Source organism: Convolutriloba macropyga, chromosome 4 (genome assembly GCF_964194025.1).
Source record: "Convolutriloba macropyga chromosome 4, txConMacr16.3, whole genome shotgun sequence".
NCBI classification, from domain to species: Eukaryota; Metazoa; Xenacoelomorpha; order Acoela; family Convolutidae; genus Convolutriloba; species Convolutriloba macropyga.
The window spans coordinates 68,760,144-68,787,671 of NC_134471.1; the positions used below are offsets into that span (position 1 = coordinate 68,760,144).

At 37.3% G+C, this 27,528-nt stretch overlaps 1 protein-coding gene across 28 annotated transcripts in view; it reads left to right on the forward strand.

The window, feature by feature from the left end:
• The window catches only part of LOC142337853 (uncharacterized), a 232,282-nt gene that overhangs the window by 8,639 nt on the left and 196,115 nt on the right, over window positions 1-27,528 (forward strand). For all 28 annotated transcript variants that reach the window (XM_075387410.1, XM_075387418.1, XM_075387416.1 and 25 more), the window contains exons 5-14: window positions 1-127; window positions 670-841; window positions 7,124-10,675; window positions 11,167-11,273; window positions 11,640-11,765; window positions 16,648-16,810; window positions 17,284-17,325; window positions 25,078-25,125; window positions 25,390-25,487; window positions 26,051-26,218. The exon at window positions 1-127 is cut by the window's left edge and continues 2 nt beyond it. In XM_075387410.1, the coding sequence (XP_075243525.1) occupies window positions 1-127; window positions 670-841; window positions 7,124-10,675; window positions 11,167-11,273; window positions 11,640-11,765; window positions 16,648-16,810; window positions 17,284-17,325; window positions 25,078-25,125; window positions 25,390-25,487; window positions 26,051-26,218 (4,603 nt within the window). The remainder of the gene's footprint in view (window positions 128-669; window positions 842-7,123; window positions 10,676-11,166; window positions 11,274-11,639; window positions 11,766-16,647; window positions 16,811-17,283; window positions 17,326-25,077; window positions 25,126-25,389; window positions 25,488-26,050; window positions 26,219-27,528) is intronic.

The window sequence follows — 27,528 nt, forward strand, 5'->3', positions numbered from 1 at the left end:
TTCCTTGTTGATGAGCGTTCAACTGGCTTATGCGGGCCCCAATTATAGGCCATACGGCCTCGACTCTGTAACAGTGATTGTTCGATTTTTGGATGATAGTCAGACGGTAATGGGAACAACTTCTGCGGTTAGTGTTTTCCAATATCAAAATTTAGTTTAATGGCTAGTATATGCATGAACAAGATAGCTGGTTTAATCAGGTTGTTTAATACATAATACAGTGACGCAACTAATTTCAGTAAGAAACTTATGAGGATTGACAATGCGTCCAAATTTGGACTTTCCTCTAAGATTCAATTACAGGAGCTAATATTTGTTTTGAATAGCGTCCTTCAGGATGTACACTTATGGTGCATTTAAAAAACATGATAATGCAGTGATCTATTTGACATTGAACATTAAAAAGTTCAGCATCAAAGAGTGATTAATTTTGATTAAAAGATTAGAAAAATCTTTGTCGGAGACTATGAAAACTAGAGTTATGCATATAACGTCTATACAAAACATCTAATTTTTTTTTAATCTATAAACAATTAACATTCCGGAGACCATTTTAGAAAGCGTTTCTTTGATTAAAAGCTATTTTTGCGACTTGATCAATATTTTTGTATAGTAAGTTTAATAAAATTGCTACAAGTTTTGTAATGAACTACACTGAATGGTTTCTAGAACTTGAGTCTTCTGGAAGCCCAACCATTGGAGATTCCCATTGATAGTGTTTCTGCCATCACCACTTCCCAGATCACATTGACAATTGATGATAATGTAGTGGACAACGTCTTTCCACCGCTCGATTTTAGACAACCTGTGTTCTACAGGCTTGAAGTCGAGTATTGTGGAGGTAAGTGAACGTTCCACTATAATACTTTCAGATTTAATTAATTGCTCTTGAACGAAGTTCATATCAATTATTGTAAACGTGTTGGTCTTTTTTATGCAATTTTTTTGCTTGACCATTTTACGCTCATCTTCTAGAACATTCTTTGACTTCTCAAGTGACTTTTTCACGCTTTCGTTCTTTCTTTTCGAGTGATCTCTATTGCTCTCATCCCGAAGTAAAGCTTGTTGCTAATATAAATTTGTTGCAGCAAAACAAAGAGAAGTGTCTGATGGCCCAGTGGGCAGTGCTGTTGATTAGGGATCGGTAGGTCAAGGGTTGGAATACCGGCATGGTCAAGAAATTTTCTACCCGCCTGTCGTTCGAGAGCAATTCTTCCGACATTAGTCGAATTGTGTTCTAATACGTGCTTTTGGGACTTCTTAACCAAAATTCAATTTGGGATTAAGGACTTGGCTATCCTTTTAATATGCCCGGAAACCATTTTCTTAGTGCCCCCCAATGATCGAATTTCACGAGTGATTTGTACATAGCTAAATATTTTTGAGATCTAAACCGCTTTTTTTCATGATGAATGTGGAAACGAGTCTTTAGGTCAATCTTCTGAACATACGCTAAGAAATAAATATAGTCATTGGATGAGCGTGCTTTTCCCTGGCTCTTTGCTACAATAAAATCACTTTAAATGAGCGCTTGGTGCTGTCGTACAACTCAATTTTGATTTTTCTAGTGGTTATCAATACCTGTCTATTTTTACGAAGCTCCAGACAAGTTAGAGCGTGCTGATCTCAAAAAGACGGTAGTCATCCGAGCCGATTGTCTTGAGAGCATTTGTCTAGAGAGTTAATCTTGTTCACACATTTTCATGATTTTTGAAGTCAAATTGGAGTAGTGATTTTGGTCACGCCGAAACAGGAAGTGGAGCGAAAAATCGAGTGGTTTTGCGGCGTGAAATTTTTTCACTCTTATTTTGAAGTAGAGTGAGAAAACAGTGTTTGAACAAAAATTCGGTTTCTCGATGGTGGTTTTTTGCTCATATGCGGCAATTTCACTTTGATTTTTACTGTTTTTTTTGGATGAGATTTATTTTTTAATGGTTTACCCAATCCATGCATGGTTCATTCTAAGCCTAGTTTTTTGTTTGAACCAATTTTCTCTTGCTCGCTGGTGGTTTTTTGTTCACATGCGGCATTTTGACATTGATGTTCATTTTTTAAAATTTTTTATCTGATTTTTTAATGGTTTTCCCAAATCACTCATAGTCCATTCTAGGATTAGTTAATAGCCATCATAAACCTCTCAAACAGCTATTATTTAGGTGCTTTTGTTTTTTTTTAATTCTCTTTACCTTTTGATCACGTTTTTCGTTTTACATAAATCACGTTTTTCACGTTTAACTTCTGATTTACTTTACTCACTGTTTGAACTGAATGGATATTAAATTCTTTCATGCATTCAATTACTCAATGTAGTGAATACGGTCAAAGTCAAAGGAGCAAAATCAAAAGAGACGGGATAAATTGATAAAATCTAGTCTTCAACTCATTGAGAATCAGGTTATCAAAGTTCATTAGTGTTTGCTTGATGATATCAGTATTAAACTTATTAGCTTTCAGTTTAGAAGTTGAGTTAAATGTAGTTTCAGAATTCTACTGAAACTGTACGCAAAATTAGATCAGTTTTTGAAACTGAAAAGAAAACAGAAAGAAATCAGTCAATTTGTCTCTTTTTTTCTGTTTCAATGTGCATCAAGTGCGTCAACGGCGGCTATTTTCCGGCTATGTTTTTTGTTTAGTCAATGAAAGATGTTTGAATTGTACGTCCGGACTTGTCCTGCTCTGCTTTTTTGTTTCTTCGTTTGACGCTCTTTTTCGTTTTACATGTGTTCACACAGCAATGCTGAATAAATCATTTTTTCCGAAGGACCCCTTCCTCTCACTAACGGCATTTGCACACGTGACGTCTTTTTGCTCTCACTCTCTCTCTCTCTCTCTCTCTCTAGCATAGTTTTTAAGTCATTTGTGAGATTAGATTTTGATCATACTTGACTTGCCTCATTCTATAAAATGACTTTTGCATTTTAAAATTTAATTTCAATTTGAATTAATTTAAGGTCAAAGGAATCATATGTGCAGTACAGGTCCCTAATAAAAATTTTCTGCGGAATTAATTTTAACAAGTTTTATTATTTTCTCGCTGCATGTTTTCTAACTAGCTTTTTGAGCCGCGTCAATTTTTTTTCAACTTAGTTCTATATTTTTTCCATCTCTATTATACGGCACCTAATTCGATTCTTTCGCAGCTATTCCGGCAATCAGCCGGTTATGTTTAATTTGTCGCCGAATGTTTTTTTCATGTTTTTTTTTTTTGAGCGGTGGAAATAATTTTTTCAACTTATATCTGTAAATATTTCTATCTCTGTTATACGACATGCATGTCTATATCTTTGGCAACCTTTCCGGCAATCTGCTAGACTGCAGCCTTCGTTTACTAATCAACGGCAAAGGCATATTTTTTTATCGTTTTTCACGACTCGAAGAAGAGTGATGGTATTCTACAGGTTTTTTTGCTGAAGCAATTTTTTTTTGAATTGAACTTTCGTTTTAGAACGTTGACTTCTGGTTTTATTCAAGGTCAACCCCCCCCCCCCCACACACACACACACACAAACAAACACCAAACATTACCGCCCCCTCCAACCTACCCCCTCCCATGTTCAAACCTACTTATCCCTCACTTATTTTACCCCCTCCATTCACTCAACTTACCTATCCCCCTCCGACTGGTCCGCAAGACCTCGCCAAGAGCCGCAAAAACCTTTAACACGTCCAACCACTTCCACACTCCTAAACTAAAAGACGTGTCTGTTTTTTAAAATTCTTTCCTTTCGTTTGTTTTCTAAGGTACTTAAATTTTTTCTTTGATATTTTTGATAAAAGTATGTTTAGTTTAAAGATTATATTTTACGAATCTGAGTAGTTTCCGCTGTTCTACTGGCTATATTTTCTTAGTTCAACTTATCTTTTGATGACTTAAACTTAGATTTTTTCGACCATTGATCTTGATTTCGAAAATTTTCGCAATGAACTTTTTGAGCACTTTGCGTGTATCTTGTGAGCAGTTAATAAACTCTGGTAATATTCAAGGGGAGAATTATTTCGAGAACTATCAATTTTGATACCATTGCAATCCGTACTCCCTCCACCAAATAAAAATTCTACCCACACCTATCAACCCAAACCATTCCCCCTAACACGTATTTACTCGCACTCCCTCAAACTGTCTACCCCCCGAACACATACATTTACGTATTCCTCCACTTGTCACCTAAATATCTCACAGATTTCCCTATTGTTTTTCTGAGGACTGAAACACATTTTTGTTTCCTGTTGACTCATAATCAGGCCGATGTATTGCTATGCCGACGTTTAGAGTAATAGATGCATATGTTTTTAAACTGTAAACAAACGAGAGCAAACCGTTCTGCCAATCAAAAAGCTATACCTCTTCTCCATTACTTTTTATCATGTGCGAATCATATTTTGGTGAAAGTTTGTTAATTGCTGCGATAGCGAGGGCTGATAGTGCCTGTTTTCGACTATATGTCTTCACGTTCACTTCAAATCTTCTTTTTGTGCATTTTCTCATCTAATTTTGACGGAATTGCTTGCCTAACGCTTTTTGTTTAATTCTAGCAGGGTAAATTTTTTGATTATTGATGTGAAATTTTTGGCCACACGACTTATCTCATTCTTAAAATGACTTTCCATCAATCTCGAACATTTCCACCTCTTTAGATCTTTCTCTTTTACACCCTCCTGAAAATATTGATGACTTTTGCTCTATCATAATAGACTCAATTGAATCTATCTGCGATCACGATGATCCTCCTCAACTTTAAACAGCCAATGTTAGAAAATGGCCATTTTTTGACGATGAACTTAAAAAATTGAAATGAAAGAGACGTAAATATGAAAGACAGAAACGTAAGGATAGCTCCCCATATTTTTGACAGAGTACAAAATTTTTATTACCTCTCACCGAAAAGTCATGCAAGAAAAGAAAACAATCTTCTACTGCAATAAAATCAAGTATTTGAATGAAAAGACAATGAAAGAACGATTTCGTCAAGTCAACAAGATTATTTCTGGAAATAATTGATTTTTACCTACTTATGCTTCAGATGATTGTTTAGCAGAATCATTTAACGATTACTTTATTGACGAAATTCTGAACAGTTTAAATGTGGATCTGAATCTCCCTGTCAAACAGTGTCAGTCTCAGTAAACGAATTTTACTTCAATTGATCTAAAATTTTTGCGAGAAGTTGTACTGAGTCTGTCAAATGCATCATCTTTCAATGATCTTCTCACCACCAGTGCACTTAAACAATTATGCAACCTCTGGTTTCCTCATGTTTTGTCACTTATTAATAAGTCTCTTACCACTTGGGTTTTTTCTAGTCGGCTTAAACATGCAGTTTTCAAACTAAAACTCAAGAAAGAGTCTTTGGACGTGGAAATACTTAGTAATTAGACCTCTCAGCAACTTACTTTGCTTTGAGAAAGTTTTTGAAAACGTGGTACACACACAAATAACGTCTTACTTGGAGAAAATGAATTACTGAGTATAATGCAGTCAGCCTACGGTTCGAATCACTCTACAGAAAGAGCTCTTCTAAAAACTAGTTTGGACATATATTGCAATAGACCGTAAATCTGCCGTCCTAGTAGCTTCCGTTAATTTAAAAGCCGCTTTCGATACTATTAACCACCAGCTTCTTCTAAAAGTCTGTCACAATCGTATTGGAATTACTGTAACATTATTAACATGGTTGGAAAATTACCTGTATCAGAGATCACAAATTGTGCTTATTGGATCTTGTCTTTCTAAACCCAAGTATCTGAACGTTGGTGATCCTCAAGCTTCAACATTGGGCCCTGTTCTCTTTAACATGATTCTAACACTTTTTTGTGATCTTCGTGATGAAAATGAATTAATATACCAAGTGTATGTAGACGACACCCTTCTATGTTTCGAATAAAAATTTGACAATCAAGCTACTCACCAAAAACTGGAAAGGCTACTTGATGTTCTCTGCAATTGGTTTGCCTCAGCAGGGCTGAAATTACATCCAGACAAAACAGCTAGTCTTAATTAAAACAGTCAAGTCAACATTTTGTTGGAAACGTGTCAAGGTGCTAAACGAAACACTTGATATAAAAGCGGAGCTGAAATCTATTGGGGGTATATCTTGACAAAAGCTTAAACTACCGGAAACATATAGCAGCAGTTACGTCTTCCTGCTATTTTCAATTGCGAAAACTGAATTTCGAAAGTCGGCGTATGCTTATAAGAATTTTTGTACTAAGTAGACTGGACTACTGCAATTTTTTACTTGCTGGAGTGTGTGTGCAAAAGACCTACAGAAACTTCAGAAATGATAAAAATTTTGTTGCCGTTTTATTTGTGGTCTTCACTGCTCTAGTAGTACCTCATTTCACATGCACGATCTTGAACTAACAATACAGCAGAGTAAAATTCAAATTTTTGTGTTGCGTTTACAAAGCCCCCTGCAACACAGAACGTCTACTTCCTTACCTCAAGCTTTTCCAACTTGCGACTGGAAAAAGATCTTCCGAATCAAGAAAACTTATATGCCCTAAAAAAACGGACTGCTAATGGTTGTAAGGCCTTTGAGCACATTGGAGGAAAAATGTGGAATCAACTACCAGCAGAACAGATCAGCAGACTGTCTTATTGTTTTCAAGAAAAAATTGAAAACGCATCTGTTTCAACAGCACTATTACCATTGAGCTCGACGAGTTCTAGAAGAAGTTCTAGAAGAAGTTCTTACCTTCAGAGTTCTAGAAGAAGTGCCTCAACAACTCCGATGATGATGATGATGATGATGATGATGATGATGATGATGATGATGATGATGATGATGATGATGATGATGATGATGACTTTTCAGCTCTCTCATATTGGTTTTTTCTAAGTAAAATTGCAGGAGACGAGATAATGTGAACGCTGTTTTGCGCTCTAGTTGAAAGGTATTCGGAGACAACTAAAGGAAAAACATAAATTGTGCAATCATAAATTGTTGATTGAAAAATCAGGAAGCATCAGGAATAGAAGCGGCAGGCGTTTTTTGTTCTTGGTGCTTGCTTAGAAGTTTTATTTGCCAGACAAAATTTTTTGCCTACTTTTTAAAATTTCATTTTATTACGATATGCGTTTTTATAAATTGGTTTCTCTGTTAACCAGATTGTGTGTCTATAGGTTCTAGTGCCTCACCATCGGCTTCTGCATCCGGAAGTGCATCAGCTTCTCCATCCGCTTCGGTGTCAGGAAGCTTATCGGTGTCACCTTCCCCATCCATTTCTGGCAGCGCCTCAGCGTCAGTTTCAGCATCAGGAAGTGCTTCTGCTTCACCGTCCGCTTCAGTGTCGGGAAGTGCCTCCGCTTCACCATCGGCTTCAGTATCTGGAAGTGCCTCTGCATCACCATCTGCTTCAGTATCTGGAAGTACCTCTGCTTCGCCGTCAGTTTCTGTTTCAGGAAGCGCTTCTGCCTCACCTTCGGCTTCAATATCTGGAAGTGCCTCTGCATCCCCATCAGCTTCAGTATCTGGAAGTGCCTCTGCTTCGCCGTCAGTTTCTGTTTCAGGAAGTGCTTCTGCCTCACCTTCGGCTTCAATATCTGGAAGCGCCTCTGCATCACCATCAGTTTCAGTATCTGGAAGTGCCTCTGCTTCGCCGTCAGTTTCTGTTTCAGGAAGCGCTTCTGCCTCACCTTCGGCTTCAATATCTGGAAGTGCCTCTGCATCCCCATCAGCTTCAGTATCTGGAAGTGCCTCTGCTTCGCCGTCAGTTTCTATTTCAGGAAGCGCTTCTGCCTCACCTTCGGCTTCAATATCTGAAAGTGCCTCTGCATCAGCATCACCTTCAGTATCTGGAAGTGCTTCTGCTTCACCATCAGCTTCAGTTTCGGGAAGTGCGTCTGCTTCACCATCAGCTTCCGTGTCAAGAGGTTCCTCTGGCTCACCTTCAGCTTCAATATCCGGAAGTGCATCTGCTTCGCCGTCAGTTTCGGTTTCGGAAAGTGCTTCTGCCTCACCTTCGGCTTCAATATCTGGAAGTGCCTCTGCTTCACCATCAGTTTCAGTTTCGGGAAGTGAGTCTGCTTCACCATCAGCTTCAGTATCTGGAAGTGCCTCTGCCTCACCTTCGGCTTCAATATCTGGAAGTGCCTCTGCTTCACCATCAGTTTCAGTTTCGGGAAGTGAGTCTGCTTCACCATCAGCTTCGGTATCTGGAAGTGCCTCTGCATCACCGTCAGCATCAGTATCTGGAAGTGCCTCTGCTTCGCCGTCAGTTTCTGTTTCAGGAAGCGCTTCTGCCTCACCTTCGGCTTCAATATCTGGAAGTGCCTCTGCATCACCATCAGCTTCAGTATCTGGAAGTGCTTCTGCTTCACCATCAGCTTCCGTGTCAAGAGGTTCCTCTGGCTCGCCGTCAGCTTCAGTATCCGGAAGTGCATCTGTTTCGCCGTCAGTTTCGATTTCAGGAAGCGCTTCTGCCTCACCTTCGGCTTCAATATCTGGAAGTGCCTCTGCATCACAATCAGCTTCAGTATCTGGAAGTGCCTCTGCATCACCATCAGCTTCAGTATCTGGAAGTGCTTCTGCTTCGTCGTCAGTTTCTGTTTCAGGAAGCGCTTCTGCCTCACCTTCGGCTTCAATGTCTGGAAGTGCCTCTGCTTCACCATCAGCTTCAGTATCCGGAAGTGCATCTGCTTCGCCCTCAGTTTCGATTTCAGGAAGCGCTTCTGCCTCACCTTCGGCTTCAATATCTGGAAGTGCCTCTGCATCACAATCAGCTTCATTATCTGGAAGTGCCTCTGCATCACCATCAGCTTCAGTATCTGGAAGTGCTTCTGCTTCGCCGTCAGTTTCTGTTTCAGGAAGCGCTTCTGCCTCACCTTCGGCTTCAATATCTGGAAGTGCCTCTGCTTCACCATCAGCTTCAGTATCCGGAAGTGCATCTGCTTCGCCGTCAGTTTCGATTTCAGGAAGCGCTTCTGCCTCACCTTCGGCTTCAATATCTGGAAGTGCCTCTGCATCACAATCAGCTTCAGTATCTGGAAGTGCCTCTGCCTCACCTTCGGCTTCAATATCTGGAAGTGCCTCTGCTTCACCATCAGTTTCAGTTTCGGGAAGTGAGTCTGCTTCACCATCAGCTTCGGTATCTGGAAGTGCCTCTGCATCACCGTCAGCATCAGTATCTGGAAGTGCCTCTGCTTCGCCGTCAGTTTCTGTTTCAGAAAGCGCTTCTGCCTCACCTTCGGCTTCAATATCTGGAAGTGCCTCTGCATCACCATCAGCTTCAGTATCTGGAAGTGCTTCTGCTTCACCATCAGCTTCCGTGTCAAGAGGTTCATCTGGCTCGCCGTCAGCTTCAGTATCCGGAAGTGCATCTGCTTCGCCGTCAGTTTCGATTTCAGGAAGCGCTTCTGCCTCACCTTCGGCTTCAATATCTGGAAGTGCCTCTGCATCACAATCAGCTTCATTATCTGGAAGTGCCTCTGCATCACCGTCCGCTTCAGTATCAGGAAGTGCCTCCGCTTCACCATCGGCTTCAGTATCTGGAAGTGCCTCTGCATCACCGTCTGCTTCAGTATCTGGAAGTGCCTCTGCTTCGCCGTCAGTTTCGATTTCAGGAAGCGCTTCTGCCTCACCTTCGGCTTCAATATCTGGAAGTGCCTCTGCATCACAATCAGCTTCATTATCTGGAAGTGCCTCTGCATCACCATCAGCTTCAGTATCTGGAAGTGCTTCTGCTTCGCCGTCAGTTTCTGTTTCAGGAAGCGCTTCTGGCTCACCTTCGGCTTCAATATCTGGAAGTGCCTCTGCTTCACCATCAGCTTCAGTATCTGGAAGTGCATCTGCTTCGCCGTCAGTTTCGATTTCAGGAAGCGCTTCTGCTTCACCTTCGGCTTCAATATCTGGAAGTGCCTCTGCATCACAATCAGCTTCAGTATCTGGAAGTGCCTCTGCATCACCATCAGCTTCAGTATCTGGAAGTGCTTCTGCTTCGCCGTCAGTCTCTGTTTCAGGAAGCGCTTCTGCCTCACCTTCGGCTTCAATATCTGCAAGTGCCTCTGCTTCACCATCAGCTTCAGTTTCGGAAAGTGCGTCTGCTTCACCATCAGCTTCCGTGTCAAGAGGTTCATCTGGCTCGCCGTCAGCTTCAGTATCCGGAAGTGCATCTGCTTCGCCGTCAATTTCGGTTTCAGGAAGCGCTTCTGCCTCACCGTCCGCTTCAGTATCAGGAAGTGCCTCTGCTTCACCATCGGCTTCAGTATCTGGAAGTGCTTCTGCTTCACCATCAGCTTCAGTTTCGGGAAGTGCATCTGCTTCACCATCCGCTTCCGTGTCAAGAGGTTCCTCTGGCTCGCCGTCAGCTTCAGTATCCGGAAGTGCATCTGCTTCGCCGTCCATTTCGGTTTCAGGAAGCGCTTCTGCCTCACCGTCCGCTTCAGTATCAGTAAGTGCCTCTGCTTCACCATCGGCTTCGGCATCGGGAAGTGAGTCCGCTTCGCCTTCAGTTTCCGTATCGGCAAGTCAGTCTGTTTCACCATCCGCTTCAGTGTCGGGAAGTGCGTCCGCCTCGCCATCAGCTTCATTATCGGGAAGCGCATCAGGGTCAGCTTCGGCTTCAGGCAGCGCTTCTGCCTCACCTTCCCCTTCGCTATCAGGAAGTGCATCTGCTTCTCCTTCAGTGTCTGTGTCTGGCAGTGCTTCTTTGTCACAATCTGCGTCCGTTTCTCAAAGTGAGTTGAGTTGCAATGCATCCTGCTCATTTTGTACACATTTTCTCACTGAAAGAACGATCCTATTGCATTACGTTTATTAATTTCTTAACTAAATTTAATGCTACATAGTGTTTTAAGTCACCCACATGTACGAGATTGTTTCTGGAGAAACTTCCAAGTGTAAGCTTCTTTGGAAAGTCTGTCTGCATGAGACATCAAATAATCGTAATTTCACTTCCTCTTTAGTGCTGACGGATGTATGATGTTTCTAATTGCTTTTGATTGCGTGGCGTGTGTCTACCAAAGGCAATATGAAAAGTTAAGACAACAATTTTCAAATAATGCAAACTAATTTATCGGTAGTTTTTGGCGAGAGGTTATTGCTGTTTTAACAGAATAACTGATGCAAACAAATTGGCGCTCTCTAATAAAACCTTGTATGATAGGCATTTAGATTTACTAAACTTGTCTTTACGTCTCAAAAAGCAACCATGTTTTATAATTGCCAGGTACTTCATCGTATGTGTGTGTTGACGATGAGATCACAGTGCCCAGAGCTGAATCAGCGATTCCTCTGCAGGGACAGGGGAAAGTGGAGTACCTTTTCACTATAACAGTATGTTCTTTTGTCTTCAAAGCGATTATTGTTTGTTTCACTAATGCGCGACATAAAGTCCTATCAACATAGCATGCGTTAATTTAACCTTTTTCACTTTTTGTTTTCGGTTTCATCTTTGCAGATTCTTTAGTTGCAACATTAATCCAAATTTGAAAGCGAGTCCATGCCGTTAGTAGTGAGAATCATTGATACACCATGAAAGCTGGAAATTGTTGAGAAACTTGTTATGAATCTCATGTCCAAACTTGTACGCACGTTCTTCTTGCAAGAGTTAAATCCCCTAATATCCAGGGTACACTTTAAAATTTCGGTTATCTGAATCTCCACATTCATAATTTCAGTTTTGAAAGGGTTTTTTTGCAGGGATCCGATGCCAAATTTATGGAACTGGCACTGATCAGCGGTGATCCTACAGTGCTCACAAGTCCTTCAACGGTCACACTCATCTTCCTCGATTCTAATGGAGCTGAAGTCCAAAGAAAGAGCTACGTAAGCCAGATTTTTGCTTATTTTACAAGGCCCTGCGAGAAATGAAAGGGCGTTTTTTCTGGGTTTTTTTTTGCGCTCCACCTCCACATGCGTTTCTCCCTCGTATCCCCTCCTCTTTATTATGGTATCCCCATATTTATATTCAATGATCGCATTCACAATATTACAAAAACGACGGATGTTCTCTGTTTTGCATTAGTAATTATTAAAACAAATATCGTACTTATTCTTCCTGCTGTGCTTTCTCAAACAGAATTTTTTTTGTCTAATTCATACACTCTAATAAAAGAGTTTGGCAGATTAAGGATTATGCCAGGATGAAGTATTTCGGATGGTTTTGGCTTGTACAATTTGTGTAGCTATCTATAAATTGCCAAAAAAAAACATTCTAACTGAAAAAATGCTGTGGTCACTATTTGGTACTTATATTCGGTGGGAGCTATTCGAACATCCCATTTTTGGGATCAGTGTAGTTTAATTTTTTTAAACCATAATACACAGTCCTTTTCCATGTTTTAACAACTGATTTTATTGTTGGCGCACTCGTCACAACCAACACACAATTCTCAGATACGCAAACGGGGGAGGAGGCTTAGCACCCATTGTTGTTCAAATGAACGTTTATTGTGTGAAATGTGAGGGTTCAGTACTTAATTCTGATTGGTCCATTGCGATTCCCCGTTTCTGGAGTATAATAGACTGCTGAGACATTTTGTGGCACCTAGTGCTAATCGCTTTTGCCCGCAACCGTCCACGCCGCTTTTTTCACATTATTTTTTTTATCGTAACCATGTATTAACAACCGAATGTGCTTTTTGCTTAATTATTAGCCCTCATCTTCTATTATTACGCTCCTAATTTTTGTTTACAATTCAAGGCATGTGAACTGCATTGGGGTGTCTTTTTTAACAAATATTTCCACACATTTTGATGTCAAATTTTAGTGGTGATTTTGGATACGCTGGAAAGGGAAGCGGAGCAAAGTGGTTTTGCTGGGGATGTCTTTGAGATTACTTCGAGGTTGCGCGGCTCATTTGCAAATGTGACTACTTTATCTTGTCAATGGGGTTTCTCAAAGCCATTTTTAAGTGTTTTAATTGGTCTTCGCCTAACTTTAACATTACATAAGCTGAAAATTTTCCTGTAATGTCTACTAAAATTGCTTTTGCGTAATCGATTTTTTATTCTATATTTTTGCTATGCATGATTTTTTAAATCTAGTTTTGAAGTAAAGAGAAAAAAGGGGTGATTGATCAAAAATACATTTTCTTGATGGCGTTTTTCGAATTTTTCAGTCCATTCCTGGTTCATTTCGAGTTTGTTTTTTGGTTCTCTCAGGGAAATTTCTTTGAGTTTCAATTCAGGTCTTTTCGTGTAATCTTTTTTAGGAATTCAATGAATTTGGAGTGTATTAATGCTTTGTCTTTTTGTAAATTTTGCCCACGTATTTTTCGATAACATCTAGCTTTTAAATCAGGTAAAGCCCAGGATGTATTAAGTTGCATTAGAGCACTTAAGCTTGCTTAAGTAGCTTTTCAAGTACTTAGTTAGTTAAATTTTGGGAAAGCCTAAATTAAATGCGAAAAGTTCCTGTCTTTCGTTTTTATTGGCCCTTTTTTAGTTTTTTTTTCAGTTCAACAGAGGTCTTTAATTGACGCTGGTCACAGTTCATATAGGTCTCGTGCAAGAAAAATCATTTTTTGTCAGTTTTTTAGGTATATGTTTTGATAGCGGACTCAAGTTTTTTGTTTTTTCTTAGGGCCCAAAAAGATTTTATAGCTGGCGTATGCGTTATTGGTTAGATTGTAAATTGCCAAATATGTTTTGAAGCCGAAAGTTTTTACAAAATTTTAAAAAATTTTGCATTTTTTCAAATTCTGTTTTTTTTTACGTACCAGCAAGTTAGTTGTCTATAAATGATTATATGAATAAATTTTTTATCTGTGGACTATAAGGTTTTTGAGATTGAAAAAGAAAAATTTTTAAACAGCTTTAGGGAAATGTAGAAAATCGGGAAAAATTGAAAAGATTTTATACCGTCAGTTTTTTTAATCCAATATTCTATGTGAAAACAAATGATCTTGGCTGGAGGATTTAAAATATAAATTTTGATGTTTTTTTGGAAAAAGGGAAAAAATATTTTTTCGCATTTTTGTGGGCGCCGAATATTTCGACAGTTGCTTGTGTTGTGTCATTGGCTCCTTCTTTCAAAAAATGAATCTAAATCTAAATAGGGCAGATAAAACATAAATTTTTAGCGGAGGACGGGTGGATGATTACGGACAGTGGCCAAAGTTTTGTTCTTTAAAAACGTCTTTTTTTAAAAAAAAAAATCTTTCCACTCAGTGAATAAGTATCAGTTCCCAGACCGTTGTTTTGAAATATTTGGAAGTTTGTCAGCAATTTGGCGGGAAATTTCAAAAGGCGGGGAAATGTTGGGAAACTTTGGCAGCCACTACCTTATGACATGACCACATGTCAATAAGGTCTTCGTTTCGCGTCCCTTTAAAATTTTTGTAGCTTTATTAAAAAATATTTTAGAGTTATCAGTCGGGGAAATTCAATTAATATATTGGCATACTTTGGAAGCTGAAGTACCGTCTTCATGTGTTTTAGCTGGCAATCGCCTTATGTTTCCAAAAATTTTGAGTTAAAATTTTTTCTTGATGCCTACAATAATGGCTTTTGCCGAATATCCTGGCCACCATTTACTCATAAATAATACTTCTTTTTCTTTTAATTTTAAATTGAAGGGAAAGCAAGAGAATCAGACGGACATAACTGAATGAATCTGGAATGATCCTCTGGATGATATAACCGCAGTACAATAGTTCGGAATTTTGAACTTGTCGGCCTTACAATTTACGTAGATAGGATACAAGATTATGATTTGTTTGAGAAAAAAGAAAACTGAAAAATTGCTACAACATCTTACAAAGTTGCTTCTTTGAAATTTTTTTTAGCTCAGAGACGGTGATAATAAGGAGTTCGCTAGATTTAAAAAAACATTTCCTGGAAAATGAGAATTTTTTTTTGACTTTTTGTTTAATATCTGTGACAGCAATTGCATGATTAATAGCCGCCGTCAGCTTCTTTACGGCTATGATTTTTGCGCTCTCCGTTTTTGTATAATTCAAAAAATTTGAATTTTATTGGGCTCTCTATTTTTTCAGTATCTCTTAACAGATTTTGAAGTGTTTGTGAAGAGATCTCTTCAATTTTTGGAGTCAAATTGGAGAAGTGATCATGGTCCCGCCGAAACAGGAAGTGAAGCGAAAAACGAGTTGTTTTTCGGCGTGAATTTTTACCACTTCACTTTCAAAATACATTAAGAAATTTGTGTTTGAACAAAATTTTGCTTTGTCGATTGTGGTTTTTTTGTTAACATTTGGCAGTTTGACTGGGATTTTTGCCTTTTTTTTAATAGCCACACAGCAATAGCTTGGGCTATTATTGGCCTTCTCTTGGTTTTTTTATTTCGTCGTTAACTTTTTTGTTATATATGGCTTCACAGCCACTTCAAATCTGCTTTTTGTTCATCTGAATTGCGTGCTTGACGTCCTTTTTCACTTTTGGTGGAGAGAATTTTTCTGTTAATTCGCTTATTAAATTTTTGGTCGCACGTGACTTGCCTCACGCTTGAAAATGACTTTTCCTCGCTTGACTTTCTAAAACTTAATTCAAAGAGACAAGGTCAAGTGAGTTTGTGTCACTCTAATTGAAGGTTATTTGTGAGCAACTAATGATGTTAGAAGAACTAACGTTAGAAAAACTAACGTTTTTCGTTTTACAAAGTCACAATTTTCACGTTTGACTCGTGACTTACCTCACTCGCTGTTTCAAGTGAATCGGTTTTTTAATGATTTCACTCATTGAATTACGCAATGTGATGAATAAGGTCAATGGGAAAAGAGTAAAAGGGTAAAGGAGACTGAATAAACCGTCATTAAGTCATAGGTAGAGCATTAGGTTATCAAATTTCATTAGAGCGATTGCTAGCTGAGAATAGTATTAAAACTTAATGGCTTTCAGTTTCTAAGCTGATTTAAGTTCGGTTTTAAAATCTAAACTAAACTATACATCAAAGTAGAAGTTTTTTTGACTTTTTTTGAACTGGTGGCTATTTTCCGGCAATTTGCGGGTTATGAATTTTTTGAAAAAAAAATAAATCAAATTTTGATTGGCAATAAGTTGCTTTGAATACCTGTGATATCATGGATCAGTAATTTCTGGAATGTGAATATTCGGGAATTAGGAGGTAATATTCGGGAATGTGAATAACGATTAGGAGGATATTCTTCTTAGGATATTCATTAGGAGGAAAAAAATCGCATTTTGCTCAATTCTCCCAGAAAAATACTGTGACTCCTATATTTTTTAGTTTGTTTTTGATTTAACTTTGATTTATAATCGAGCCAGAATAGGGCGATTTTTAAGCTTATGGTTTATTCACCTATCAAAGATATCTCACCAATCTTATTTAAGCACATAATGGCGTTTAACTCGAAATGGTATGTTTAGGAAATTTAGTAGTTTAAACTGACTCCGCTGTCGTAACTTTTCGGCGATTTCCGTATTATACTATATCATTCAGTGCAAGGGTGGCATTTCCGTGTACTATCGTTCGATTAAAGTTATATCAGTACCTGAATTGAAAGCTAACGTGGAAGTGTGTTGACTAACATTGATATAACTAGAGGAAATTGGGGCTCCGCTTAAATACCAAGTACAAATGGGGTACGAAGAGATTGTTGAAAAGATTGTCGTTTGCTAACAGAATTGGAATAACTTTATCCAAGCACTTAATCACTTAATGTTGAAATGGCTCAAAGACTGCGGCATTTCCACTATACATAACGTTTTATTTTAACGTGTATTTCAGATGGGTGTAGAGTTTCCTGCGAATACTGCAGTCCCGTTTGACGTTCCCACTGATCCCAACAGTATAATTGATGCTGCTCAAGTGTTTGTCAGAATCGAAAATGTGAATTTGGACATGGTCTTGACTGAAATCCCGATGGCCATTGAAGCCACAGTTTGCTCAAGTAATTAGTTCAATTCAGTTCTATCAATTCAGTTCTGTTCAATTCAGTACTATCATAGTTTGTTGACAATTTCTGACAAGTGCTGAGTGAAAAAAAAAATACTGAGTGCAGAGATCAAATTTCACGTCAATGTAGAGATTGTTGAAATGGATCTACAGGTTAAAAAGTAGTGACATTCATGTGTTTATTTTTATGATGAATTTGCATTTCCGGAACTTTCCGAGCTCATTCTTGCGTTTCAACTTTTAGAGGTAAAAAAACACAATGTGTCAAAGTCCAGACATATAATGTGCCAAAGGCCAGACAAGTCAAACGTTCAGGTCGCTTATTGAGTTGTAGATTTAAAAATTCAATTTGAATTTCTCTTTTTGGTGATCAAGAATTAGATGATAACATCTTATGAAGACTAACTTGAGAGCCAAGTAAATTTTATTTTCTGTCTGTATAAACGTTGTCCAAATTAATGTTTTCAGAGCCTTCATCAGCGTCTGCTTCTGCATCAGCCAGCATGTCAGGTATGCTAATGACATTTCAATGATTTAAGTGTATCCAGGACTCTGTACCCAACTATTGAGCATAATTGCTCGTGTGTGACACTCAGTTCCGTTATCATATCTTTTTACACTAGGATAAGCGTAATTTTGCGATTTACCTTTTCTTCATTTAATCATCTGAAATTTCTTCCACAGATGGTTAATATTAGCCGGGTCAAATATTTTACACAGCTTTCTTGTTAATAGCCGCACAGCGATAGCTGGGGCTATTATTGGCCTTCTCTTGGTTTTTTACAATTCAAAGAATTTGAATTGTATTGGGGCGCTGTCTTTTTTTTAAGATCTGTTCACACATTTTTATGATTTTTGAAGTCAAATTCGAGTTGTGATTTTGGTCACGCCGAAACAGGAAGTGGAGCGAAAAAGCGAAGGGTTTTGCGGCGTGAAATTTTTTTGCTCTAAATTTAAAGTTGAGTGAGAAAACGGTGTGTGAACAAAAATTTGTTTTCTCGCTAGTGGTTTTTTGTTCACATGCGGCAATTTCAATTTGATTTTTACAGTTTTTTCGGTTTTTTGGATCCGATTTTTTTTTCTAAATGGTTTTCCCAATCCATTCATAGTCCTTTCTTGGTCTAGTTTTTAGTTTAGTCAATGAAAATTCTTTGAATTGTACGCCAGGACTTGTCCTGCTATGTTTTTTCGTCGTCATGATTTTTGTTACGACCATATGACGTCACAGCCACTTTTTGTTCATTCGTTCATGCAATTTCAACTGAATTGCATGTGTGACGTCATTTTTCGCTCTTAGTGGAGCGAGTTTTTATGTTCATGCGCGTGATTAAATTTTTGGTCACACTTGATTTACCTCTCTCTCAAAAATGACTTCCTCACTTTGAAATTGACTTTTTTTACTTTAATTCAAAGAGATAAGGTCAAATGGGTGTGTTACTCTAAATGAAGGTTTTAGAGAGCAGCTAATGGAGGCAGCAAAAACTTATACATATTTTTAATCAAAATATAACATATCAGCCTTCAATGAAAAGACGAATTTTTTGGTCTGTCTGTTTTACTGTTTTTTTGAGACTGCAGATCTACGAGTCTATTGCGGCTATTTTCTGGCAATCTGCCAGCTATGTTTTGATTTTTTTGTTCGTACCCAAAATAAAATTTTGGTTTTGTCAACCTCATTATGGTGTTTTTTTTGCGGGATGTTTTTAACTGACACGAAGTGATAGCGCTATTCTAAAATTCAAAAGTTTGAATTGTATTGGTGCGCTGCCTTTTTTATAGATCTGTTCACACATTTTCATGATTTTTGAAGTCAAATTGGAGTAGTGATTTTGGTCTCGCCGAAACAGGAAGTGGAGCGAAAAAGCGAGTGGTGTTGGGGCGTGAAAATTTTCGCTCTAAATAGTTTGAACAAAATTTCGTTTTTCTTGCTAGTGGCTTTTTGTTCACATGCGGCAATTTCACTTTGATTTTTGCCGTCTTTCAATTTTTTTGATCGGATTTTTTTCTAAGTGATTTTCTCAATCCATTTATAGTCCGTTCTAGGTCTAGTTTTCTGTTTAGTCAATGAAAATTCTTTGAATTGTACGTCAGTATTTGTCCTGCTATTTTTTTTTTACTTTGTCGAACAAAAAATTGTTTCGCTTTACCTCATTTTGCCGCTTTTTCAACATTTTGCGTGAAAGCTTTTTCACTTCTCTAGGTTAGTTTCTCTCTTCTCTCATTCTGCTTAAAATGAATTTGAACATCAGTTGCTCAGCAAGGCAATTCAATATGAACAGAGTCAGTATAAAAAATTGAAGTCAGAAATAGAAACCTGATAAACCCATAAAGCCCAATTTTAGATGCCCGCTAATTGAACACCGTTCCTATAAGTCTTAGTCACCATCTCTAATGCTTATTGGTATTGATAGTAGCCCCTGTAGCCTCTCTCTAAGAAACAGAAGTATGTTCAACTACGAAATGCCATCAAAACAAATCGGACTTAAAAATGTTTTTGTACAAAATTTTTTTTCAATATCTATTCTTTCAATCCCAATCATTCTTATTGGAATGAACGGCGGCTATTTTCTGGCAATATGCCGGGTATGTTTATGTCTTTTTTAGTTGTAAGCTGGGTGGAGCTATATTGTCGTGCTCTTGGTGTGAGCAGTTTCAATTTAATTGCATTGAGCACTTCGTTTTTTTTAACGACTAGAAGAAGAGTTAAGGCAAAGTTTGTATGGCTCGAAGTGAAGTATTGTATTTCAAGAATTAAGATACTGATAGAGCTGAATTGAAACAGAAACGCCTGTGCTAAGAATTGTAGCTGAACAGATTTCAAGAGCAGAGTGAAGAGAGAGGTTAATCTATTATAACTGGTTAATTGGGAGTGATTGAGAAATTGAGCAATTAGCGGGAATTGAACAGAAAGCTATTGCATGCAGACATTTTTCCCGTTAATGATTGTTTTGTTGGGATGATCAGATTATCAATAGCCGCAAAGCGATATCTGGGGCTATTATTGGCCTTCTCTTGTTTTTTTTTTAGTCGACGAGGAGTATTGGTTTTGTATCGGGCTTTTTTTGTTCTTAGAGGAAGTAGTTTTATTCATGCGGCATTTTGACCTAAAAGCGAAAGTGATAAAAGCTGTCATGATGAACAGTCATGATGATGTTATTGAGAGACAGGAGCATATAGTTGACCGTTGTTAGCCGTTCTTTGTCCATTTGGCTGAATTTTTCTACTAGCAATTTGGTTTGCTGTATAAATATTTTTCGATCGATGCTGCTGAGTTAATACGCAACCTTCTGAAATTGACACCACAAAGTCTAATAATTCTGTGACACCACAGATTCTGTGACACCAGAGATAAATCAATTTTAAAATTGCCCCAAATCTCTCAAATTTTTTATTAACTTTTTAGGAGTTTTTTCATTACCCTCTTCATTTTTGATCTTCGAGCGCAAGTTTTCAGAAGAATTGGTATATATGGCCGAGTTTGGGTGACCTTTCGTATATTGAACAACGTGAGGTGTTTTGTGTCTTATATAAATTCGTTCACATACTAATCCGTTGGTTGCAATTTTGTCCAATTTCTTTGTTTGATTTTGGTTTTAATGAGTAGAAAGTTTTTCTATGCACAGCCAGTGGTTTGTTTTGGCGTCATTAAAAACGGATTTGTTTTTTTGACGTTTCATCTTTGAAATTCATTGAAAATTCGTTCCCTAGTTACAATTTTGATATAATTTTATGTAATTTTTTCTCTTTCCTCAAATTTCTCTTTATTAACCCATTTAATGAGGTTGTGTGTCAGTCAATTGTTAGTTTTTTTTTTACTGCAAACTACTTATATTACAGGGTCTTCTACCAATAGTTTTTTTGGAATCGCAAGTAAATTTAAAGTTTATCAGATGGTGTATCAGTTTTTGTCAGTTAGTTTTCTCATGATATTTTTCCTGTTGTTGTTTCAAATTGCTTATTATAAGTTCGTAGAATTTGCATTAGGTTAGTGAGGATGGTCACGTTTCTACTTTGAGTCGTTTTCGGATTTCTTCCGGCCTTGTTTATTTCATCGTCATGATTAAGTTTTTGGTCACGCGTGACGTACCTTGCTCTCAAAAATGACTTCCTTTCTCTGAAATTGACTATTCTTTACTTTAATTCAAAAAGATAAGGTCAAGGGAGTGCTTATCACTCTAATAGAAGGTTATTTGAGAGCAACCAAAAGAAGCAGCAATAACTTGAACAGTTTCTTAATCAAAATCTGAACTTTTTTTGGTCTGTTTCTTTTACTATTATTTTTGAGACTGAAGATCTACAAAGCTATTGCCGCAGTTGTCTGATAGTCTGACTTTTTTGTCGTCGAGGTTCTTGTTACGACGATATGACGTCAGAATTACTTAAAATCTGCTTTTTGCTCATTCGTTCGGGCAATTGTAACGTAATTTCGTGCGTGGCATCATTTTTCACTCTAAGTGGAGCACGTTCTTTTGTTCATTCGCATGGTTAAGGTTTTGATCACACGTGATTTACCTAACTCTCAAAAACGACTCCCTCACTTTTCTTTACTTTAATTTAAAGAGATAAGGTCAAGTGAGTTTGTGTCATTCTAGCTGAAGGTTATTTGGGTGCAGCTATTAGAAGCAGCAATGTTTTAAATATATTCTTAATCAATAATTAGCATTTCAGCAGTGCGATTTGCTTGAAATCTACCAGCTGTAATTTTAAAGATTGTGCAAAAGAAGTTGAGAAAACGGCCTCAGGTTTCTAATCTTTTCCAGTTTTCTCTGATTCTCCTCAAAATTTAGAGAATTTTGATATATGATTTTTCTAAGTTTTATGAGCGAATACTTTTTCTCAAAGGCATGAGACAAATGTTTTTGTTTGCTAATGTACGTCTATTATTAATTGCTCTCAAACAAAGGTATCAATTTTATTAGTCTTTCTTTTGAACCATTTTTGTAATACCGACGATTCGTATGATAGCGTTTTCTTCGTCCGGCCATTTTACTTTTCTTCCTCAAAAAGGGGATTTTTTGTAACCCTCCTTGCTTCACACTCAATGCACCCCTAATGCATCCTCCTTAATGCACCCATTTTTGGCAACTCCTTTTCTCTCTCAGTTATGCTTGAAGTAGCCCACTTGAGTCTCAGCTAATAACTACTGACTCAGCTAATATTAATTGAGAGCAATTTTCCTGATGTTAGTGTGTTGATTTTAATTTAATTTTGTGTTCAATTTATTTGACGTAAATTTGCTTTTTTTTTCTTTTCAAGTCTGATTTTTGATTCTTGCATATTGTTTTTAGTTTAATTTGGATTAATTTTTCCTTCATTTGCCGTAAGTTTGTTGTTTAATTGCTCTTGAACAAAGTAAACGTGTTGGTCTTTTTGAATCCAATTTTTTCGCTTGATGTGTTTTTGCGCTTTTTTTAAGATCATTCTTTGACTTTTCACTTGACTTTTTCACGCATTCGTTCTTTATTTTTGAGTGATCGCTATTGTTCTCACTCCGAAGTAAAGCTTGTTGCTATAATAAACACGATTGCAGTTTAACAACAAGCATGGGTTGCTAGCCGAGTGTGCAGTGCTACTGGTCAGGGAACGGCTGGTTTATGGTTCAAATCCCGGCATGCTCAACTGCTTTTGCAGCCATAAAGAAAATTTGATCTAGGCTACAGCCCCTGATTTCAATTGCCTCGCCTGTCGTTTAAGAGACATTAGTCGGTTTATGTTTTATCTTGAGTTTTGATTCAAGTTTTTGGTTTTCTCTTTATTTCTTTGTTGATTCAATATCATTTGCTTCACAGCTTCACATGTTCTATTGAAAATAATTATCAAGTCTTTACGAGTTATAGAGAATTAATTTTTAGAACAATGCTGTATGTTTTATTATTGTTGTTCTTCATTTTCTTTTTACTTTGCTCGGATTTTCTTGGTATGTATTGTCTGCATTGTTTTCCTCAATAAGAAATTGTCATCGATTGAATAAAATTTTGTCAGTTGATTTATGGAAAATTGTCCTGAACCTGTGAAAGTTTTCATAGAAAAAGTTATCAGACTTGGCTTCTCTTTTTATTTCTTTTGCCGCAGTTTGCTGTTTCAAGATGAGTAGTTTAATAGTGTTTTTCCTTTTTGATTAAATACCTGGCTGGGCGCGAGATTAAGTTTGACTTCTACATTTTTTGATGACATGTTCACTCTTTTCCGAATGTTTGTTCTTAATGACAAGTCAAAGTCGTAGTCATTTTAGTCAGACTGACGTATCAACAAGAGCGAAAAACGAGTAGTTTTAGCCAATTAATTTTTATTAAAGAGTTTGCATATTTATTTGAGAAAATTGTGTCTGCATAGTTTTTTTTTGGTTTTTGAGAGCAAAGTTTTCTATTTTCATCGTTTTTCTCTTGCTGCTGTTATTTTACAAATTTATATTATACCAAATACGCATGTTCTATTGTTGCATAGATATCAGTTTTGGTTTCCTTAGAGGGCAGCTAATACGTTATGTGACTTTGACATTGTTTGTTGCCGCGAATTACTAGTGATTTTTTGGGTTTTGTCCAGTTTTATATTTGATTTTTTTTGAAAATGGTGATTTTCTTATGAGGCCTTAGTGAACAGATTAATTTAATCGTGTTCAGTTGAATCCTACCGATTTTCATGACTTTTACATCATTCGCTATTAGTGAATTTCTGCTTTTTGACGGTTTCTGTACTCCATCTTTATTGTCATTGAGGCACAATCGTCATTGATGCATAAACAATTCTAAATAATTTTCAACTTGATAGCTAATGCTTTGACCTTGATGCTTTGTCTTCAAGAAAATGTAAATGAAAATTTGTGTTCCCAATGATTTTGTCGCTTTGTGGTTTTTTCGTCGCTTTTCCTTATTGATAACGGGTTTTATATGCCCTCTAATAAGGTGCAAGGCAATCAATTACTTGAGTTCAATTTTCAGCTAATTTATTCTTTGAATTCGATTTCTTTTCGGATGGTTCTAGTGATAATTTGAATCTTGCAGGCGTTTGTTGTGATTTCAATCTTTTTTCCACCTAATGGACGTAATTTAACTTGTAATGATTTCCAACGCTCTATGTTAGGTTTTGAACAAGGGTTGTATGATATTGTATATAATTGACTATCGCGCCGCTAATTTTGGAAAAGATTCTGACTTCGTCTCGTTTCTGATTTCGAAAAGAAAATATCTCGTTTCTTGTACTGTTTGATGTTGTCTGTCATTGATCTCCACATAGTTTTTGTATGTGCTCTAAGGCCGCGTAGTCTTGAACAGTCGTAAAACGTTTTTTTTTTCAGTTAACAGCATCAGTGATATTTGCAAAAGTTGTTTTCAAATTTTATTGTTTCGCTTTTTCTGCATATGTATGATCGTATTTTTTCTGATCTTCAAGGATAGTGTTCCTTGAATTAGAAATCAGGACTTTCGTCATACCCATTTCTACTTCCTCCAACAAAATATTGTCTCTTTTTATCCAATTTTGTTGCTTTTTTTAAAAAATTTTTGGCTTTTTTGACTTCCTTAGGCTAGTTTTATTCCTCGCTCCTCTGCACAATGTGCTTTTTAACAGTAGTGTCTAAATAGAACTATCTAAAATGTAAACATTGAGCAAAAAAATTCAAAGGCCAAAGTCAAAAATACAGTTGGGTTAAACCCGTAAAGCCAGGTTTTATACAGTAAAGCCCTGGTCTGTGAACTTTGTTCTACTTCGTCTTAGTTACCAGTTATAATGCTTATTTCTGTTGATAATTTTCTGTATCTTCTTGTTAGGAAACAGGAGTGTGCCCAACTACAAAAACTCATTAAAACAGAGCACAGTTTTTGTCATTTTGTTCTTAAAGTTATCGGTTTTCATCTGTTCTTTTTTTAATCCCACTAGAGGTCATGGGAATCAATGGCGATTTTTTTTTGCGACAATTACTGTGCATGTTATTGCAGTTTAAAAATTTGGCAACGCGAAATCTTTTTGACAGCTATTGAGACAATATGCTCGCTGTGTTTTTTGATGGCAAGGGCTTGGTTTTTGGGTGCCGTACGTCTTTTTACTACTCGGGTAAGAGTTATCGGATGTGATCATGCATCATTTCAATGGAAACGAATTTCAACCAGTGACAAGTATTCGATTTCAATTCATTGGAGTCAGAATCACTCGAAAATCATTTCCTCAGATTTGTTTCGATGAATTATTTTAAAAACAGTGCAATGATGGCAAGGAGTTGTTTTCCTCTTAACAGTTTTCATTTAAGTTTTATATTTGTTGTTTCAGGAAGTCAATCTGCGTCTGCTAGTGCTTCGCCTTCGGCTTCCGTTTCCCGTTAGTAGATTAATGAGCTCTTCGGTGTTCAGTTTTCTTCATCGCTGTCTGGACATGATAGTTTTCTGGAATCTCATCACAGTGAGATTAGTATGAGAACGAACCCAAAAAAAATATGATATAAAAATCTGCTTTAAATTTAGCTTTTTTTGTAGACATATAAGTTGTGTTGTAACAGATGATAGACTAAATCACAGCAATTTGATACTCAATCTTTTTTACTTAATTTCTGTTTTTTTTATTGCTGATTTTTTTTTGTTTCAGAGTCAGAAAGTGCACCGGTCTTCTGCAATGCTAGACCATCCACTTGGACCTTCAGAGCTACACAACTAAACCGAACTGTAACAATCGCGGACCTTGATGTAAGTTTGCCGAATTTGATTTTTTTTAAAATTGTTGTCGAAAATTAGACTGGTGCTTCTATCAATTTTATACGCTTGACTCTGTTTTGATACTTTAAAAACTTATACTAAAATGTGTTATGCCTTCCAATAGTGTATATACAAAAATGGACTCCAATATAAGTCACTGCATTTTTTTTGTGGCAAGATTTTGCACTTTATCTAATTGATTGTCAGTGATGTCCCTATTAGCTTAAATTCCCGTTGAAGTGAAAGAGACGACTTTTAACATGGTCACCGAAAATATAATTAGATAGAGAGACTCTCATTTTATGACCCAATAGTTACGTTTTGTCAAGGGAAAAGATGTTTTTGTTGCATTAATGTCGAAATAAGAGCAGCAATATATTTAGTCAAATTTACATACCATCATGATTTATATTGCCAACGAGCGCTTTTTTCATTTTCACCAAACGCTATGTATTCATTCTCACCGTCTTATGGGTTCAAAAGTTTACCGGCGGGGTCGACTACGAAGAAAAGTAAACTGAATGTGAGCAATCACTTGTTTTTCAATTTTTCAGGGTGATGTCGAATGGCAGAGTGTGTCAGTGTTTGGTATTACCTTCAGTCCAAATCCAACGGGAAGAGCTAGTTTTGTCTTTGAGCTCGAGTTCCTGGACAAAAACGGAGACTTGGTTACTACATCCCAGAGTCTGAATCAGGATCCCGGTGCCCTGATTGGACGATTGGTTAGAAACAGATCTTCGTCTAATTTTCCCCTTTTTTGAGTGCCCTAGTTTGCGAAATATTTAAAGTTAGCCGAGAATAGGACAAGAACGTGTTTTTAGAATGGCTATCTTTGCATAAAAACCACTAGCTGGTAGTTTCATAACGGTCATCTTAATCTATTCAAGTCTTTCTGAATGCGTGGAACTTGCATGGAAGTTTAAAGAATTCCATGTGCTGATTCAAGTCGTCACGGTTTAGAAAAAATTCTTTGGATAACACACCCCCATCAATTTTCAGATAGGAGAGAAGTCTCACGAACATAAAACCCCACGTAACTCAACTCCCGCTTGATACTTAAAAGGCTGCCCATTAGCATAGTTGGCTACGCCTTGCGATCATTGGGCATGCCTCAGAGGCTGTTGGACTTGATATAATTCTTTCACAAAAAATTATCAAGTACACAGTTCAATGTGAACATGGGAATTCATTTCTTGTCTCGATCAAGATGGTTTTTATTTTTTTACTGATGGTGAATTGGAGTGAAGATCTGGGTCTGAAAATTACCCATATGCAAAAGAAAACCTAACTATTTTAAACGGCTGTTCTTTTTTCTCAATAAAACTAATTATTTTTGATGCAGCCAAGATCACGCTCTGATAATTTACTTGGTTCATTGCTGACATCGTTCTATTTCAAATCAGAGGAGAATTAATTGAGTTCAACGTCCCTGCTCCTGTTAGTTAATTTCATCAATTGCTTTCTGTTCATTTGCCGTTAACTCAAACAATTTGCTCAACACGCTTCTCATTGGGTGAGTTGAGAAGAATCAATTAATAAATAAAGGCCACCCTGATTCGGTGACATATTGTTTCAGCTCCAATATTTAAATAATTCTCCAAGACTTGCTATTTTTTTCCATATGTCTCCCCACTTTTTGAGTTAACTGTTATGAATTTTGGGTGCTAACCTTGTCTTGTTTGGCGGCAATTGACTAAGGTAGCTAATGTTGAAATTAACACTCATTCTTCAAGAAATAAAAGCGCCACTTTCAGATTCCAGAGATCGCTTTTTTGCATCCCGTACCTCTTATATAGAGGTTTGATACTCTCTGGTTGGCAAAACAATGTCCTGCAAGGACAAAAAATTTTTGGCTGGTTATAAAACAAGGCGACTCGGTAACGTCGATCGCACATAAGGTTTCGACCCCGCTCATCCACCATTTTGGCATGATTGTCTACCAAATGAGGAACATAGAAAAACCCAAAAATTTAAGTTTTTTAAAAAAAATGGTTTATGAACGACGAGATAGCCTCCAAAGCAAAGAACTCAG